The sequence below is a fragment of the Myotis lucifugus genome, unplaced genomic scaffold, assembly GCF_000147115.1.
Source record: "Myotis lucifugus unplaced genomic scaffold, Myoluc2.0 scaffold_52, whole genome shotgun sequence".
NCBI lineage: Eukaryota > Metazoa > Chordata > Mammalia > Chiroptera > Vespertilionidae > Myotis > Myotis lucifugus.
In genome coordinates, this window is record NW_005871100.1 from 838,774 (window position 1) to 856,889 (window position 18,116).

An 18,116-nucleotide genomic window follows, 5' to 3' on the forward strand; every position below is an offset into this window, starting at 1 on the left:
GCTCCCTTCTTCTGCTCGCTCGTGCAGCAGGAAGCCTTATTCTTGCAGGAATCTTCCTGCAACGAGCCTCTAGTAAACTAAATAAAAGACAATATCTGTGACATGTTATATATGGAAATAATTTATTTATAGCACCATTTAATTATACTCATTACCATTTAATCACACCATCTTAAATTTCTATTTGTTATCCCTACTATGCTAACACACAGGCACAGCCTCCATGTCTAAGCCCTTGCCCCTTTCCCTGTCTCGTCCAGAGAGACTGGGCAAGTTAGCATTCAACTGCAGCCGGGCGACACAGTTTGGGCTAATGAGGTGTAAAGCTGCATCTCCGCTCTTCCTGCCTGGAACACTGACTCAGCCTGGATGCTCAGCAGCCATTTCGGGTCCACGAGGTTGTGCTGAGCATGAACATGAAACCCTGAATGAGAGAATGGGCCTGTGCTCCTGGTTATATCACTGAACCACACATCCCTAGGTCGACTCTTGGGACTTACTATTGATGGATGAATTTGGGTTTGCTGCCCTCCTGGCCCCCAGCGGCCTTTCTGGAAGTGCTGGAAACCATGGCCACTGAAACTACTTGCGTGATATTTTTTATCACAAAGATGATGCAGTCTCTTCCCGGGCTTAACACTTGGGTGGCTTCCCACTGCTTTCAGAACATAGTCTGGGTGACTAAGCATAGCTGGGGTGCCCTCCCTGAGCTGTGCCTGCCTGGCTCTGGCCTTCGTTTCTTGACCCTCTCACCCAAGCTCCATGACCTCCAGCTGCTGGGAATACCAACAGCCCCAACGTTCCAAGCCTTTGCATGCCCCGTTCTCTCTGCTTGGTCTGGTTCCACAGAGCCAAGATTGAGAGTGGGGTGGGGCAGGGACCCCACAGCAAGGGGCAACACCGGGGGTATAGTCCTGGGCGGGCTGAGCTGGTGGGGATGTCATGGCCTGGGCAGAGACTTGCAAACACTCTAAGTCAAGGTCACGGTCCAAGAGGACCAGCAACGCTGCTCACTGAGGAGAGGGAGGTGAGACAGGGTGGTCAGAGGGCTCAGGCCTGTACTGTGCCTTGCTCCTGGGTGCCCCTCAGGAGGACTCCTACCATGACACTCCTACCTGGGCTTCCCAGCATGACCACCTGCATCTGGCCCACTTCACAGCGCCATGGCTGCCCAGCTGTATGGCCTTGGATATGAGATGGAATCCTTCTAGCAGCCACTTCCTTAGCAATTCAGGGTGCACAGTAGTAGCCAGAACGATTACATTATAAAATGCAGGTAAAGTCCATGGCCCCTCCTAGAGGTGGTCAGTGCTTGAGAAATGGTTGTTTATATTCCCATGGAGACCACAGTGCTTCTTAAAGTGAGAGGATTGTCTCTCTCTCATGGCGCTGACTTCTGACGCCCCTGGGAAGGCTCTTTTATATATATATATATGTTTTTTATTTTTTTTTATTTCAGAGAGGAAAGAAGAGGGAGAGAGATAGAGACATCAATAATGAGAGAGAATCACCAACCGGCTGCCTCCTGCACACCCCACTGGGGATCGAGCCCGCAACCTGGGCATGTGCCCCCCACTGGAATCGAACCCGGGACCCTTCAGTTTGCAGATCGACGCTCCATCCACTGAGCCAAACCTGCCAGGGCCCTGGGAAGGCTCTTCTGCCCTCTACCCTCCATAACGTTTTCCTGCACTGGCTGATGCCTCCGTGAGGCTTTAGCCCATTCATTTCTGGGGGGATCACTGTAAAATGTTCTCTGGGAAAGCGAGTTTGTGCTTGCTTGTGCACACACCTGTGTGTATGTGTGTGTGGGTGTGCGTGTGTGCGTGTGTATGTGTGTGTGTGCGCTCACCTGCATGGGTGCGTGTATCTGTGAGTGGTCACTGGCACCAGGCAACGGTGTCTCAGTGAATGGGAACTCTTCAAGAATCCTCAGGGATCTCACCAGGCAAATGTGCATCCGGAGCAAAAGTTTGCCACTGAGTTTGGGGGCCGGGGGGTGGGGAATCTATGGGGTGTGGGATGAGGTGTTCACATACATCTGGGGGTGGGACAGTGAGACCAGCAGGGCACGGTCTCCACACACATTGAGCATTTCCTGTAAGAACGTCTGGGGGACACACGTTCCTTTTCAGCACATCCTCTCTCCTTGGTGAGCAGGAATTGTCACTCCTGTTCTATACAGGGAAAGTGAGGCTGAGCAGGCCAGCGCCCTGCAGGAAGCCACACACCTGGCTGCTGGCGAAGCTCCTGTTGGAACCCGTCAGCCTGGTCCCGATGCTGGCTTCTGTGCCGGCTCACCTCACCGCCTCCCAAAGGAGCCAGTGGGTTTGCTGCCCTCCGGGCCCCTGGCCTTTCTGGAAGTGCTTGGTGCTGTGGAAATTAGCCCCTTAGCACAGCCCCTTAGGACACCTCTCTCCTAGCTGTTTGTTTTTCGGAAACACCTGTTTCAATGAGATTGCATTTGTTCCTGCTTTTTCTCCTCCAGGCACACAGTTCTCCCTCCTGGCCTGGTGGCTGAGTGGCTAGAAGGAGGTGTGGACTGATAAACCCCGAGCCCTAGGGCACCTCCTAGGGCACTGGTCGGCAAACTGCGGCCCCTCGAGAGTGGTTCTTCCACAAAAAGCCACTTTCGGGCGTGCACGTACAGTGCAATTGAAACTTCGTGGCCACACTCAAAGGGCCAAAGAGCTGCATGTGGCTCGCGAGCCGCGGTTTGCCGACCACGGTCCTAGGGTGATGGGGTGGGAGGTGGTGAGGTTCAGATGCGGCTGGGAAGAGAAACTCCAGCCCAGTGAGAAAGCAAACACATTTGCATTGAGCACCTACTGTGTTTTCCAGGCTTTTCATGATCTCATTTGACCTACATAACCACCCTTTGAGGCAAGCAAGGCTTCAACCTGTTCATTCCTCTCCTGATTAATAACAACCAAGACCAGAGTCGTTCACAGTGATTATTGCAGAAGAAATTGATTAGGATTTGGGCTTTAGACGTATCATACTACATCCCAATGTATTTAGAGGGGGAGGATAGTTCACATGTGATAGAAGGAATTCAGATTATTATTTTAGGGAGGTCAGTTTGAAATGCAGTAAACCCTCGGTTTTTCGGACCTCATTTTAACGGACTTCGGATGTAATGGACAGAATGTAAAAATTAATACCCTGTTAATTTAAAAATGCTTATAACCAATATTTGGTTATAATTAAAATAACAGGTTATTTTTTGTTTTTAATTTACTGTTATTTTTAACAAATTTTAGCGAATAGGCCATATGCTGGGGAAAAAGACCGTAGTAATTTTGCCGACATAAATAATTATTACATATCTACTACTGTAGTCTATGTATTTAAATCCAAGAGTCACAGCTTGTAAGCAACGTTCGGCAAATGATTCGCACGTGATCACACCGCATCTCGAGGTAATTGGACCTGTTGTCTCCTACTGTGACCTTCTGCAGTTAACTCGTGAGGCTCCCACGTGCGCTAAGCCATGCCCAGCCTTATGCATTTGTTTACTCATGGTGACTGGCGAATGCATGAATTTAGACCTATTCAGTATAAATTTAAAGTTACTGTAATACATACAAAAAACTTTTCTGTGAAATTAAGCTGTTCATACATACTTAATTTTAATTATACAAATGAGGCTACATAAGTAAAAACAGGTACACTAATTTGTTAATTTTTAACATACACATTAAGAAAACCTACTTTATTATCTAACAGACTTTCAGCTTTAACGGACACCCTTTCACCTGAATTAGTCTGTGATATCGAGGTTTTACTGTACTGAAAAGCCAAAATTTTAATTCCAGGCTTCAAAAAGAACCTTTTTATTCTATATGAAAAGGACCAAGCTAGGTTAATGTGGCAGTGTTCATTGATTTTTTTCCTGAAGCTATGGTTAGAGTTAGAGGAGTGGTTAAAATGGATAAATAGTTTGTAGTTAGAACTTAATGTTACCCTGGTTCTCTTACACACACCACACAGATTTTTGTGTGTACGCATCATCTTAACTCTATTAAGTTTTTATCTTTGAGGAAAATCACTTTACAAAGGAAAAATACAACTCAACGTTGTCTAACAGGATCACACAAATGCGAATATGCATCTTTCCAATCATGACAAGTATTCCTGGCAACTGAAATGTACCAAAGTCTCCAGCAGGTGGCAGTGGTGTCTAAGAAGAAAAGCTGCTCTCTGGAACAAAGGTCCTCAGCAATACACAGAGCAGGCCTGAGCCCTGTGATCACCTGGTCTCATCTCCCTCTCCTCAGTGAGCAGCCTTGCTGGTCCTCTTGGGCCCTGACCTTGACTTAGAATGTTTGCAGGTCTCTGCCCAGGCCGTGACATCCCCACCAGCTCAGCCCGCCCAGGACTATACCCCCGGTGTTGCCCCTTGCTGTGGGGTCCCTGCCCCACCCCATTCTCAATCTTGGCTCTGTGGAACCAGACCAAGCAGAGGGAATGGGGCATGCAAAGGCTTGGAACGTTGGGGCTGTTAATATTTCCAGCAGCTGGAGCTCATGGAGCTTGGGTGGGAGGGGCAAGGAAGGAAGTCGAGAGCCAGGCAGGCACAGCTCAGGGAGGGCACCCCAGCTATGCTTAGTCACCCAGACTGTTCTGAAAGCAGTGGAAAGGCACCCGAGTGTTTAAGTCCAGGAAGAGACTGCATCAGCTTTGTGATAAAAAAATATCACACGAGTCCTGGCCAACTTGGCTTAGCGGTTGCAGCCTCAACCTGCACACCAAAGGGTGGTGGGCTTGCTGGGGACCTTCTATGAAGTCAGCAAGTGTGTGTTGAGCCTTTCTCCTCTCCAGGCACGGCCCAGGTGTGCAGGGGATCCATGAGGAATAAAGCAGGGTGCCCCAACTTGGTGACCTCACAGTTTTAGGGGAGGAAGCATCCTTGTCATTCATTCAAGCTGCTCTTGGAAAATAAACCCCACTCACTCCTTGTGCACTGCAGTGGGAATGCAAAGTGGTACAGCTGCTGTGGGAAACAGCAACAGAGAGAGGCGACCTCAGATAGCCTGCTGGGTCAGAAGCCCTAAGGGCTAGGTATGAAAATGCCAAGAGATTGATTAGGGGGGACGAACTAGAAAATTACAAGAAGGCAGGTCACAGGTGAGTATGCCATGTACAGGACATAGACGGGTCTGGTCCCATCCATGGGGCGGCTTTGAATGTGGTTACAGAGAGGTATTCAGGCAGGTTATGTGGTGAAGCAGCTGCAGTTAGTAAAAGCTACAGAACTGTAGGGAAGGAAGTAAGACACCCCGCCCCCTCCCCCCCCCACACACACAGATTTGTGGCTTCAAACTGGCAGAGATCAGCTCAATCCAACATGGTGAGTAATTCCACCTCCTGGTAACCCCTAACCTCTTTAGATGCTCATTATAATGCGTCAGCAAGTTACATGGCACACTTTAAGCCGCCAGGGAAACCGAAAGCCCATGTAAGGACGCAGAATGGCCAACGGAGCTCCTCCAAGTCCTCTCCACCCATTTCTAGGGACGACTCAGAACATGCCTCCTCCTCAGTGAATGCCCTAACCCCAATTTAACAACCTCAAGAAAGGAAGCAAGGCCCACGAAAAAGGGGGTCTGCTCTACCTGTGGAGTAGCCCGCTCTCTCACTGCCTCACTAAGAAACTCACTCTCACTTGAACCTCTCTGCTGGCTCCTCTTTGAATTCTTTTCTTAAGAAGCCAAGAACCCACAGTGGGTCTCGAACCCTTGGGTCCTGCCCTTCTCTCTTCCCTCCCCCCTTCCTAGAATGCCTGCATCAGAATGACTCAGCAATTTATATAAGCACAATGCTGGGGGGGGGGGGCGCAGCAGCAATGGGGAATGGCCCTTTTCAATGAGCCGGGAGAGGAGGTGCCAGCCTTCTGCCAAGCTAGCCTCTTGCCATGGGGCTGATCTTGCCCATGATCTTGCTTGCGGGGGAGGGGGATGCGGGGAGCCGGGAAGGGAGGACATCACTCTTCCTAGATGACTATTTGCATTATTTATTTCCCTGGAGCACCACACCTCCAAGTCTGAGTCTGAGGAAGCAGGGTGTAACTCAGAAGGGGCCTGCCCCGTGGAGGAGTGGATGCTGGCGGAAAGGGTACGTCATCCCAGAGGTGGGTTGCCTTGCGGGGGGCACACACACATGCAGACGTTCCTGCACCCACTCAGAGACTCCCATCGTGGTGCGGGCAGGGCAGGAGCCCAGGCCTGGGTGTGCAGGAGGGACGTTAGCATTTCATTTTCCTAAGACACGTACCTGGGAAAGTCCCCCATCCCGGATCTCTGCTCTCACTTGGTGATTTCATCTTAGGAAGTAGATGCAAAGAGAATTAACAAGCATGTGGACAGCATAGTTGGCCGCTTATAAGATGGCGCATCAAGGCCTTGGAGGAACACTCACCAGAATCATGCAGGGAGCTGAACAAGGGGCTGTATTCCTCCCTGTGGGAAAGGGACACACGTTCCTCCGGGTGGGGTGTCTCGTGGAGAGGGTGTGAGAGGACTTTGATAAATGATTTGGGGAGGATGTTTAGAAGTAGAGCTTTGCTCCGATTGGATGGTGTCAGGAAGTGACTGGGGCATCTGAATAAACCTGCTTGGCAGGGGAGGAGAGGAGGTCGAAGCTGAGGCTGTGATTGGTGGGGAAGCCAGTCACTCCTGCTCCTGACCAGCTCTGTGTCCTTGGTGTTGGCCGGGAAGAACGTGTTGGGGTGAGATTCATAGGCACCGGCTCCTAGACACATACAAACATGGCACTGAGGGCTAGTGATGCAGGCTGTGTCCTGAAACCCCTCGGGACAGGTCAAATGACTCTCCTCTCCCTGTGAAATGAGTGTCTGTGGCTGATGGGACTTTCACTGGAGAGGCAGGTCCAGGAAATCAGGCCCTGACTCCTTTTACTTCTCGAGTCTGAAATAACACGCACAAGCACCAGCGAGGAGAAATATTTGACTGTTGGCAACTGTGCGCTGCTCCTGCACCAAATACCCACACGGAGAAGAGCGACAGGCTTCCTCTCTGTTACGGGCCATTAGAGCGAAGCTCTGGGCGGGGATTTATAACAACACAGTTACAAATTGTGAGCATGCCTTTGCCCAAGAACTGCACCCCGTTGAGCTGCTAGCTGGTTGTTTTTATCGCTGGATTTTGCTTCGCTCCCGAGGAATCTTGCCACTGCAGATTTGGCTGCTGCACAGAGCGAGGCGTCACCAGGGACGCTGTTGCTATTCGGAAAAGCACGGGGTGTCGGAGAGGCAGAGCTTGCAAACCTATATTAAAACCCATCCGTTACCCACGCAGTGAACACCCTCCGCTCTCGGCACCAGGCCGCTGCGTGTGAACCGAGGGCTCTCCGGTGGAGGCGGCTACAGGAAGACTGGGTGCCCCGAGTACCCACTTCCAGGCTTTCTGGCCCCGCTAGGCCAGGGCTTCCTTAAAGGCCACAAGGAGGGATGGGCAGGAGGAGGACACACGAGCCTCCCAGGCTCCCACTTAGCCCTCGCTCCCTGTGTCCCGTGCATTGGATGTCCTGGCATGATTCCCTTTAACAAAGGACCCCAGACCCTGGGCTGTGAGAGCAAGAAGCCTTCCTGCAGACTGAGAGGCTGCGGGAGGAGGAGGATCCCGCATGGCTGCAGTGTCGACCTTCACATGTGGGATGGTCCCTGTCAGTGAAGGGTGGGGCAATGCCACTTGCCCCTCACATTGCGTGACCACTAGGGTGAGCATATACAGTGATGATGCAACGTTTTGAAGAGCAGGAGTCTTAGACATCAGAGCACATCCCCCCTGGCGACCCTCATGCCAGACTCCCCAGCACCAGCGTCTGTGAGGTCCTCACCTTGGCTGCCCTCTTTCTGATTCCCACCCATGCCTGTGGGGAGGAGGACGTGGTAACAGGGACCTGTTCTTGGGGAGGTGGCTGCTCATTGGGAAGCCCTGGGGTCCAAGAAGCCGGCCAGCTGGCTGTGGCTGGGGTTCAAGGTCAGCTCGGTAGTGACTATCCGGTCACCTGCAGGAGTTAGTAATCATGGGTTCCTCAGTGAGGCTGATGGCATGGCAACCTTGTACTATCAAGCTTGGCTTCTTACAAAGTTCACTAACTCCCTCCCTCCCTCTCTTCTCACTGGTATTTCTTGAGCATTCACATCATGCTAAACTCTATGCCAGGTATAGGGAATGAGTGGCTGCAAAACCAGACACAATCCTGTGTCCCTGGGCCTAACACAACCGCGAGGAGGTAGATGTGAGTCAGTGTCACACGTGGACGACCATGGAAAGAGGTGAGGACGATGGAGAGGAGAACGTGGTAGTGAGAGGAGATGCAAATGATGGAGACACGGACCTGGTCAAAAGGATGAGGAAGTGTCTCCCTGAGGAAGTGGCATTTTGCTGAGCGACTTCACTGGGCATCGGGGGCAGGGGTGGGGGTCTCGGGGGACAATAGGGGAGCATCCTGGCGGTGGCAGGAAGCTGTGGGAGGAGGGAGCGCTGCACATATCAGGGACTGTTCAGGAGCCCAGTGTCTCTGGAGCACTTATTTGTGCAGAGTTTTCTGCCCTAGTTTTTGGGTCATCACTTATGTTCATTATAGTGTCTGACCCCTGTAGAGACGATGCTTTACAGCCAGTTCAAAGGCAGCCCCGAGTCCAGGAGTGGAAGGGGGTATTCTCAGTGCAACCACTGGGTGCATTCACACACGGCCTTGGGGAGCTGTTTGAGTAACACTTTCACACGTACAAATCACAAGTGGTGAGGGAGCCCCGTTTCCCCAAGATGGCAGAGGTTCTGCACAAGCCATCATGGAGCTAACCCCTTATTCTCAGCCAGGTGGCATGTGGTTATTTTCCTAACTGCACGCCACCTCAGTCTTTGTTTTGAGAAAATAACTTGGACCCACCAGGCGGGGGGTGGGAGGGTTCACTCACTGAATTGAAAAGGAAGCACTGCTTGAGTCCCTTATGGTCCTAGCCTGATCCTTCAACACCAGCTTCGGCTTTCCCAAGTGGTAACGAAGCATCCAAAGTTGGCTGTGATCTCAGTCAGCAGCTTTTAAAGAAAGTCTGGATTTAACTGAAGGCACCAATCCTGTGTGGGGCTTTTCAAAGAGACTAGTGTCTCCTCGTCTCAGAGAGCTTGGGGTTGGGTGGATGCCTTCAGAATGAACAATTGGCCCACTGGTGGCCAGTTCTGTTGGGATGCCTTTCCTATGGGCCTTCTTTCTGAATGGGCTACCATGCAATGCATTCATTTCCCTAATATGACTATTTAGTTGGAGAAAAGTCACTCACAATGAATTGAGTACTATTGGAATCTGAATGTGGTCTTCATTGTTCAACCTCTACTTTACGTCCCTGGAAAAGGGCCACGTGGGTCAGGGGAAGTGAGGGAGACCTGGCTTCCATCTAAACCACCCCAAGTTGTCCAGGGTTGGTCAGATGTCCTGCTGACCTTGTCCCTCACCACTCTGTGCCCCTTTGAGGCTGGCACTGTTAGGAAGACCATCTTCCCAGGAAGAGGAGGCTGGCCTTTCAGCTTGGGACCTCTTACTTGAAGTACATGTTCAGATGCTGTCAGTCAAGTCCACAGAATTGCTACCCACTTAATACCCAGGCAACGGGGACTTGGATTTGGAAAAGGCACAGTCTGTTCTCTGAAGGTATCTTAAATTGTCCTATGTTATAGATGGCTAGGGCTTTTAGCTTACAGACATGATCACATTTAATTCTCAAACTATGAAGAAGACCAAGTAGGGACGATTAACCTCATTTTCAAGATAGACACACAGAGAGTTCCAGGGACTTGCTCAGTGTGGCACTATCGGGGCTAGAACCCAAGGCCTTTGTCTCTACAACAGCCAGTCTACGTCCTACCCCACCCCAGGGCGTTAGAAATGGGGAGGACTCTGTGGAGCACACCCCGTGGGCAGGGCTGCGGGAGTAGCTCATGCATATGTAGCAAGTCTGAAAGGACCAGACGGCATCTTTGCTTTCTTAGTGAGAATCCCTTGGTAAAAACTGCTGGTGGTGGTGGTAGAATCCTGTTAGCCACAGGCCTGTACTTACCTTTGGCTTCTTAGAATCTTTACGGTGGCTTGTTTGACTTCAACCTCCAGCCTGGCCACACCTTCCTCCCTTCTTCCTGGGGCTTTGATTAGGGCCATCGGCAGTGGAAGTGGAGCCCTGGGATCAGACTGGAGAGAGTGTCAGGATCACAGGTGGGGTTGGGGACTCACCAGGGGCTCCCGACTCCAATGTGAAGGCTGGAGGCTGGAGCTAGTGGGTGAATATGCCGGGTGGGCCAGGCGACGAGATGGAGAAGCTAAGTTCCTTCTAAAAGGGCACCGTGCTCAGCGCCAGCTGATGGTTGTCAGGCTTCACATCGGGCCCAGAGTTGCCAGGTCCGAGGTGTTTTTCCAAGAGAATCTAGAAATCTAGAATTTTATGTCAATTCTCCTTATTCGATTAAATGTCAACGACTCATTCAAACATTTTTAAACCTCTGTGGGTCAAAACCAAACCAAACAATTCTGTAAATCTCTTCCGCAACCTCCCCTTCGCGATGGGAAGTACAGAGTGTTTGTAGGAGAAAAGCACCAGGACGTCAGATGGCTGAGAAGCATCTTTATTACCAGCAGGGCCTGCATCTTCTCCACGTTTGTGAGAAGGACAGAAAGACAGAAGGATGACCAAACTGTTGGAGCCAGGGAGATACAGAACTTCCAGACGATCACTTTGAGGCTAGATCTGTTCAAATGCCCACCATCCTACCGTTGAACAATAGGCTTGGCCTTTCCCCATGCCCCTCACCTGGTGGATGAGGCCCTCATTTGTGCAAAACCTTCCCATGGCACCCACAGGCTGCAGGCTGGGGGGGGTTATAGTGAGACTCCTGCCATTAGCTAAGGCCACACCTTTCTCTCCTCTCCAGGGAAGCATGCTGAGATCTAAACAATTGAAGAGGCTAAACATATACGCATGGCCTTCCACTGGCCTTCCAATTAATTTTTGCAAAGTAAAGTCATCACAAGCATTGGTATTTTATCTTCTCTTAGTAAGGATTCACTTGTGACACAATTCACAAATTTTAGGCCATCATGGTTAAAGGATGTTCTAAAAAATAAAGACAAATAGGATATATTGCTAAGCTTCCCAGATAGACCAGAACTCTCTTCCTCTGGTATTCTCAGCCATGGTGTGATCAGCTGGGCAGACTCCCCTAGCTCATACAGTCACCTCTAGGGCATCAGTTACAAGGGTCTCAGGAATGTCAACAGGGACACTTGGATTTTGAAAAAAGATGAGAGCAATAAAAACCATGTTTCCAAAGCAACCAGAGAGTTTCTAACACACACACTCTCACCTCCCTAACAGGTAACCAGGAGCCCCCACCTGAACTGGCCTTTGGATGGTGTTTGTTATTCAAGTCCCGCCCAGCAGCGTAAGTCAAGACACAAGGATCCCGTGTTCTCCGTGTCCTTTCCTGCAGGAATTGACCCAGGAGATGCAGAAGTGAAACACCGGAGCTTTCCCTGTTACCTCCCAATTTAGGACAAAGGCCTGCTCCCTTCCACTGCATCTGAACATGAAAACTCATGAGGTGGGAATAGGAACCAGATCAGGAGGGAAGAGAGGGTCAGAGAGGTGGCCGCAAGCTGACATGGTGTGTCCTCTGGGGAAAGGTGTCAGATCGCAAAGGCGGACTGTGACAAAATGAGAGCAGCAACAAGTCTATTTTTTCTAGGTCGCGTAGGGAACCATCCTAACCTATTTGCAAGTGGTCTCGGGGGGAATAGCTTTAAATAGCCATCTTGTCACCATCCTTTTCCTCATCTTCCAGGATCACTTTGGGTCTCTCCTCCCGGATCAGTGTCACATCTGCAAAACAAAGCACAGGTCTGCAATTAGGTGCCTCTAATCAAAATATCACACAGCCTTCCAGCACAGACCCAGTCCACAAGGGCACGGTGACCCGGAACCTTGTCAGTGCCTGCACAGCTAACGGTGCCACTGCAGAGAGAGGGAGCAGGGTGGCCCTATTCGGCGTCCCCAGAGGAGCTGTGGCTCAATGAGGACACCACGCTGGCTACAAGGGGACGGTCCATCTGGGGGTCGGAGGCAACCGCCACCCTCTTCTCTACATTCTCTGTTTACGCTTGTGGCCCTGTACAGCGGGAAGCACACGGCTTTTGGAGTCCAGATGACTTGGGTTCTCATTCTGCCACTCAATCTGTGTTGGGCCAGTCAACACCTTCACACCTCAATGTTTTCTTATGGAAATGAGGACAGGGGTACTTATATAAAGGGTTGTTTCCACAATTAATTAAGAAGCAGGGACCAATGCTCAGCACTGTGCCGCACGTGTGAGCAGCGAGAAGCCTGCCTTTCCTCTCCTTTCACTGTTGGATGGTTTAGTTCCCTTTTTGTAAAGAACTGGGAAGCCTCACGAAGTCAATCTCACACGCATCTTACTAACATCCCGGGGAAATATTGAGCTTAGGCTGTGAACACGCCACTTGTACATGTCAGTACTAGTCCATAAGAAGTTACCACAGTTCAGAGCACAATGAGAAAATACGGAATGAGTCCTCAGTTTTTCAAACAGCGATATGGCTCCAGTGTGAAAACACTGCTCTTTGTTGCAAGGTGGTTCTTTTTCTTCTTTGGGGGATTGAAATATCTTCTTTTATGAAATTTCAGGGATGTTAAATGGTTTCTTTCTCAGCATCCTTACTAGGCAAAATGCAAGGTTGCTATCCCTCCCTCTATTGGGCTCTACAGTATTTTGTTTTAAAATTGTACTGGTCTGTGAAAGTCTGAAGCCTGAACAAAATTTTCTGCAATCAGCCCAGAAAAGGCCATCCGAGGAGGTCTGGGTGGTTGTGCTCATCCTGTGAATTGTAAAGGTAGGGTCATTTTAATGAAAACACCAAGGAAACTGTGACTCAAAGTCAGCCCTCTGTGGTGCCCCCAGCCGGATAGTTCTGTTTCCCATCACTGTCTCACATCCCCCTACCCCGCTCCTCATAATCAGAGACCTTTCAGTTCATGAAGCATTTCATAAAGATCTAAACTTCAGGGAGGAAAGCTGTGCACCACAAGAGGCCTTTCGACAACCCTGGAATCCATTCAACAGCAGCAAATTAATGAAGACTGTGTGTTGATCTTAATAGCTACTCATTTGATTCAGTCCCTAGTTTGTTCATATGGGCTCTTTACCAATTAATTTCAAAAGTGTAGCTGAAACGAAGTCTTTTGCATAAATCACCTATGAAACACGGTGGGAGAGATTTTTCTCCTGTACTAGCTGTGTAGAGGTTTGAGTTTGTATTGGGAATCAAGGCTGTATTGGGAATCAAGGCTATCTTACTGCAGAACACAGAAGTGGCTATGCTGAGCCCGAAATTTTTTCATCTCACCTTCCTTGGAGTTAATTCAAAAAGGGCAAGAGCATTAAAATTCCATGATCCCAGTCAACTTTCTGATTATTTGGGGTGTCCTTGAACCCTAGCCATATGAGCAACTGGAGATTTCAGGGAAGGGAGTCACCTGTTGAAATCAAGGTCAGCCCTTCCCAGAGTGGGCTTGGCTTTCCACAGGAACAGGGGAGATAATAGCAAGTGAAAAGTGAACCAGCATCTGTATTAATTAGTTAAGCATTAATTTTAATATCTTATAATGGAAAATATATGGTAGTTCATCAAAATCTTGATTTCATGAATATCACACCCTAGACTGAAGTTTCCATCAGTAGCGTCTGTGTCTATATATAACCACTACCTTCTTATTCTTGATGCTTACTATTGTTGGCTTTGGTGAGTTGAGAATGAAAAAGGTTTGCTAAACACTGTCTTTCTGGTTTAACCCAGTCCTGATCCTCCTGCTGTCCTGTGGGAAGCAGAGGTGTGTCACTGGAGGAATATCCTATAGTCAGAAAGCTTTGCCTTTGGTGGTCATTCAACTTTGAGCAGGTTGCTTAACCTATCTGGGCCTCAGTTTATCATCTGTAAAACCAGCCATAAAAGAATTTGTATTTCCTACACGGAGTGATGCCACCATCAGATAGATTTAGGCCAATATTCTCTTAGGTGCCAACCACACCTTACTGAAGTTCTGTTACATTGTAGGAATCACTGGACAATACATCTGTCTCCCCCACTGAATGGCATTTTAATGTCCAGCACAGGATTTGGAAAACAGTAAGGATTTAGAAAATGTCATTTGCCTGTTAGAGCTTGCTGTGTTTTTTTAAGGCCAGAGCCATCAGTCCAAGGTCTCTACGGGTCAATCAGCTTTGCAACAAGCTTCCTTAGGCCACGATCCCACCCAGAACACCATCTAAAGCTCCTCACTTGCATTACAAGTGTGTACCTCTTACTTACGGGAGCCAGGGCTCAGACACTGCCTCTCCTGGTGAACCACACCAGAGAGAATGCTCTATTCCCAGAAGAACAGAGAGGGGTAACTTTGAAAGGACATATCAGTCTTCTTTCTACTAGTATTGAGTTATGATATCCAAAAGCTCATGACCCAATTTTCCAGAAGGCGTCTTTTCAATGATTGTAGCCTCATTACTCTCTACTTTCTCTGGTCTCTTTTCCCAAAGATTTCAACTAAAGACTTCATTTTCCTTAAGTAGACCTCAGTTACTGAAGTTTGACCAATCACAATCCAATGCTCCCTGCCATACAGTCACCAAAATGGGGAAGGGGGGTGGGGAGTGGTGGTACTGTGGGCCAAGTTGGGAGCAAACCTTGGGCTGGCAATGAAGCCCAAGATGACTCCTCACTGAGGAGTTGTCTGGTAATTGGAACCCATCAAATCAGCTCATTAACTTAGAGGAATGAAGGTAGTTAGCAGGATATTTAGAACAGAGCAAATCCTTGTCCAGTCTACACATGCCAAGGACTAATGAGAGGAGGTATCTCTGGAGTGCGTTTTCTCTGAGTTCCTCTCAACACCCTATCAGCACCAATGTGAGTCTCTCTGAACATCTGCTGAGGGCTCTATCCTTATCAGCTTAACTGGCATTTTGATGATTGCCAAATCTTTAGATACTAAAAGGCTCTTCCAAAATAAAGCGCTTCAGTAATACAAAATAAAAGCTAGAATCATAGAACACTATGATTGCAAATACAACACAGATATTTGTTGATTTAAGCAATATCCAGAGTCTATGGATATGCATCCCCCCGTCCAGCTATGTGAACTTTGCACTATTGGATAAACATTTTTTACTCAATCAGAAGCTGCTTTCTTATGATGTAGGTATTAGGATGTGGGCCACTTCCATGGCCAGATAAACAGAGCTCAACATTTTAGGAATTCCCTTGAATTATCAGATTGATATGGAGAGGTAAGTAAAATATGGTGGCTAGGAAAATTCTCACCTCTAGAAATGGTTTGGCTTATCTCAAAAATATAAGGTTGAACAGAGAATGAAGGGGAATAAACAGGTAATGAGGTCTTTCAATAAATCAGAAACTGTGCTAAATATATTATATATACTCTATTTAACCGTGTTAACAATCTAGGGGACAGGTTTTATGGCCCTTTCATAGATGGATGAAGGCTCTCATGGTTTGTGTTGCCCAGGGTCCCAAAATCAGAATGGAGCTGAACAGGACATCAAGCCTAGACCTTCTGACTCCAAAGCCCATGTCCAATGCTTTATACTAAGGTGACTCTTCTACCAAGTCTTCCTCTAGAAGAACCTCACTAAAAATACAATCTCTTAATGGAGAATTTGGAACTGCAGAATTGTGATTTCCAAAGAAAATACATTAAAAAAAACCACCCAAGTACTTATTGAGTATGGCTATAGACACAAGACTGGACTAACTAGACATACAGATCAATGCCAGCAACCTAGGGCAATTCCAGACCAGTTATCACGAATTCATCAAACAATTCACTGATGTAAATAAACTTAAATAACAGCTATAAAACAAGAACAATAAGAACAATAGTAAAAGAGATGACAAAGTCTTGGTATTTGCATGTCCATGTCTAACACAGAGCTAGTTCAGATAGTTATACTAAGATAGTACAATGACACACTGCCCACAGGTGAGACAGACCTTGGTTATAACTTCCAGGGTTTGATTTTTAGCATAATTTGATCCATTCAGCTATCATCTAATCATCCCATCACCAAGCCCATCAGTCAACCATCCATCAACTTCATCCACAGAAGACTTCAAAGTGGCTAAGTTACTTATATTCTCTCTCAGTCTATCTGTAAAGGGAGATAATAATGACTTTATTACATTATTCAATTGGTTTATAAAATTCCATCCTCTACTCGCCAACCCAGCTATCCATATAACACACACACACACACACACACACACACACAGTCTAATCATGAATGTACATGTCTTATCCCCCAACTTGCACATACAATTCCCAGGGGCAAGAGTGTATACACTGGACTGGCTGCTTTCTAGCCTGGGATTGTAAACAATGTTAGCAAGATTTCTTGGCTTGATTTGACACATATTAAGATAGCTATCACTATATCTGCATCTCTCTCTCTCCCTCTCTCTCTCTCTCTCTCTCTCTCTCTCTCTCTCTCATTTTGAGGATTTGGCCAATGTATCCAGGTGTCTTAGGAGAATCAGCCATCAGCTGTAGGGTGCATGATCCTTGGAAGACTGGGGAGGAAGATATTTCAACTCTTCTCAAGGACCCGCTGACATTTCTATTTCATTGGCTCAGTGCATTTGGCCAGTTCTGCTGAAGTATGAATAATTCTCTAACCCTCCCCATCTCCATGTCAGCCCTGGCGGAGCTGCCAGTGAGGGTAAACCTGAAAGGCAGCAGGAAATGCTGCTCCTCCCCAGGGCACTCTGAGCGACACAGATTGCCGGGCAGGACAAAGGCCATGCCCGTGGCACCTCCAGATGGTGAGGCCCTTGGCCTGTTCCCACCGCCCCTGCGAACGGGCTGCACCAGCTCTTTTTACCTGCAAAGGGGGACATGTGCAGGGCAGGTGTGTCTTTTCTCCTTGGCTTCTTCTGTTCCAGGTCAGTGTTCTGAAGAGTTGGACTCGTTTTGTCCTTTGGGTGGCTCTCTTGGACTTCGTATCTTGTAATTAAATGTTCTGAAAATACACCTGCATAGTGAGGGAAACAGGGAGAAACAAGGTCAAACACATGCATCCTTAGAGCCCCGGTCTGTACCTCCATCTTTGCACATATACTTGGAGATGGCTGTGCCTATATCTTTCAAACTTATTGTAATAAAAGCACTTTCTTTCTGAGAATTAGTATCTATTGAGGTGACACCAGAGAACATTTTCTATGAGGAGGGTTTTCTATGCCTGATTTGAATGTAATATTACTGCCACCATCACACACCTGAAGAAAGTGAAGTAAGGGAACATGCCCCCAGTAATGCAGCCCATAGGTGTCCGAGCCAGGCGCAGAGCCCAAGTTCACCTGTCTCCTCCATCAGAGAGATGGGTTATTCACTGTACTGCAAGCCACGTGCTCCGTGCTTCAATGACTGACTTAGTTCTCTACCTCCACCCACCTGCCTTCTCACCTCTCTTCATGGGAAAGTTTTCTCCATCATTTAGAAACTCTCAGAAAACAGCCTCCTCTATAACCTTCTCACAGTCACTGCCCAGGCTGAGCTCCCGGGTCCTCATGGAAGGACCTCCAGTGTGACATTCCTTCTTACTTCAGAGTTCAGCTATTTCTGTGCTTCTGATATTTCCTTCTTCCTTCCTTCCTTCCTTCCTTCCTTCCTTCCTTCCTTCCTTCCTTACATTCCTTCCTTCCGTCTTTCCTTCCGTGCCTTCCCGTCCTTCCTTCTCGTCCCTCCCTCCCTCCCTTTTTTCCTCCCTCCCCTCTTCCGTCCCTCCCTTCCTTCCTCCCACTTTTCCTCCCTCTCCTTCCCTCCCTCCCTTCCTTCCTCCCCTCTTTCCCTCCTTCTTTTCCTCCCTCCCTCCTTCCTTCTTTCCTTCTTTTAAGATTAAGTTTGGGGGGGGGGGTAACATTGGTCCTTCCCAGACCACTCTGTGTTCTATTAGCTTTGTATCCCTGTGAATGGGCTGTAACTAGAGAGGACCTTAAATAAGTGGCCTGAGGGA

General features: G+C 48.4%; 1 protein-coding gene across 2 annotated transcripts in view; it reads right to left on the bottom strand.

Annotated features, from left to right (window-relative positions):
• Positions 1-11,816: 11,816 nt before the first annotated feature.
• Positions 11,817-18,116, bottom strand: part of PPP1R17 (protein phosphatase 1 regulatory subunit 17) — a 10,991-nt gene continuing 4,691 nt past the window's right edge. For both annotated transcript variants that reach the window (XM_023753815.1, XM_023753814.1), the window contains 3 exons: positions 16,986-17,135; positions 16,454-16,456; positions 11,817-11,896 (listed from right to left, as the gene is read on the bottom strand). In XM_023753815.1, the coding sequence (XP_023609583.1) occupies positions 11,817-11,896; positions 16,454-16,456; positions 16,986-17,135 (233 nt within the window). The remainder of the gene's footprint in view (positions 11,897-16,453; positions 16,457-16,985; positions 17,136-18,116) is intronic.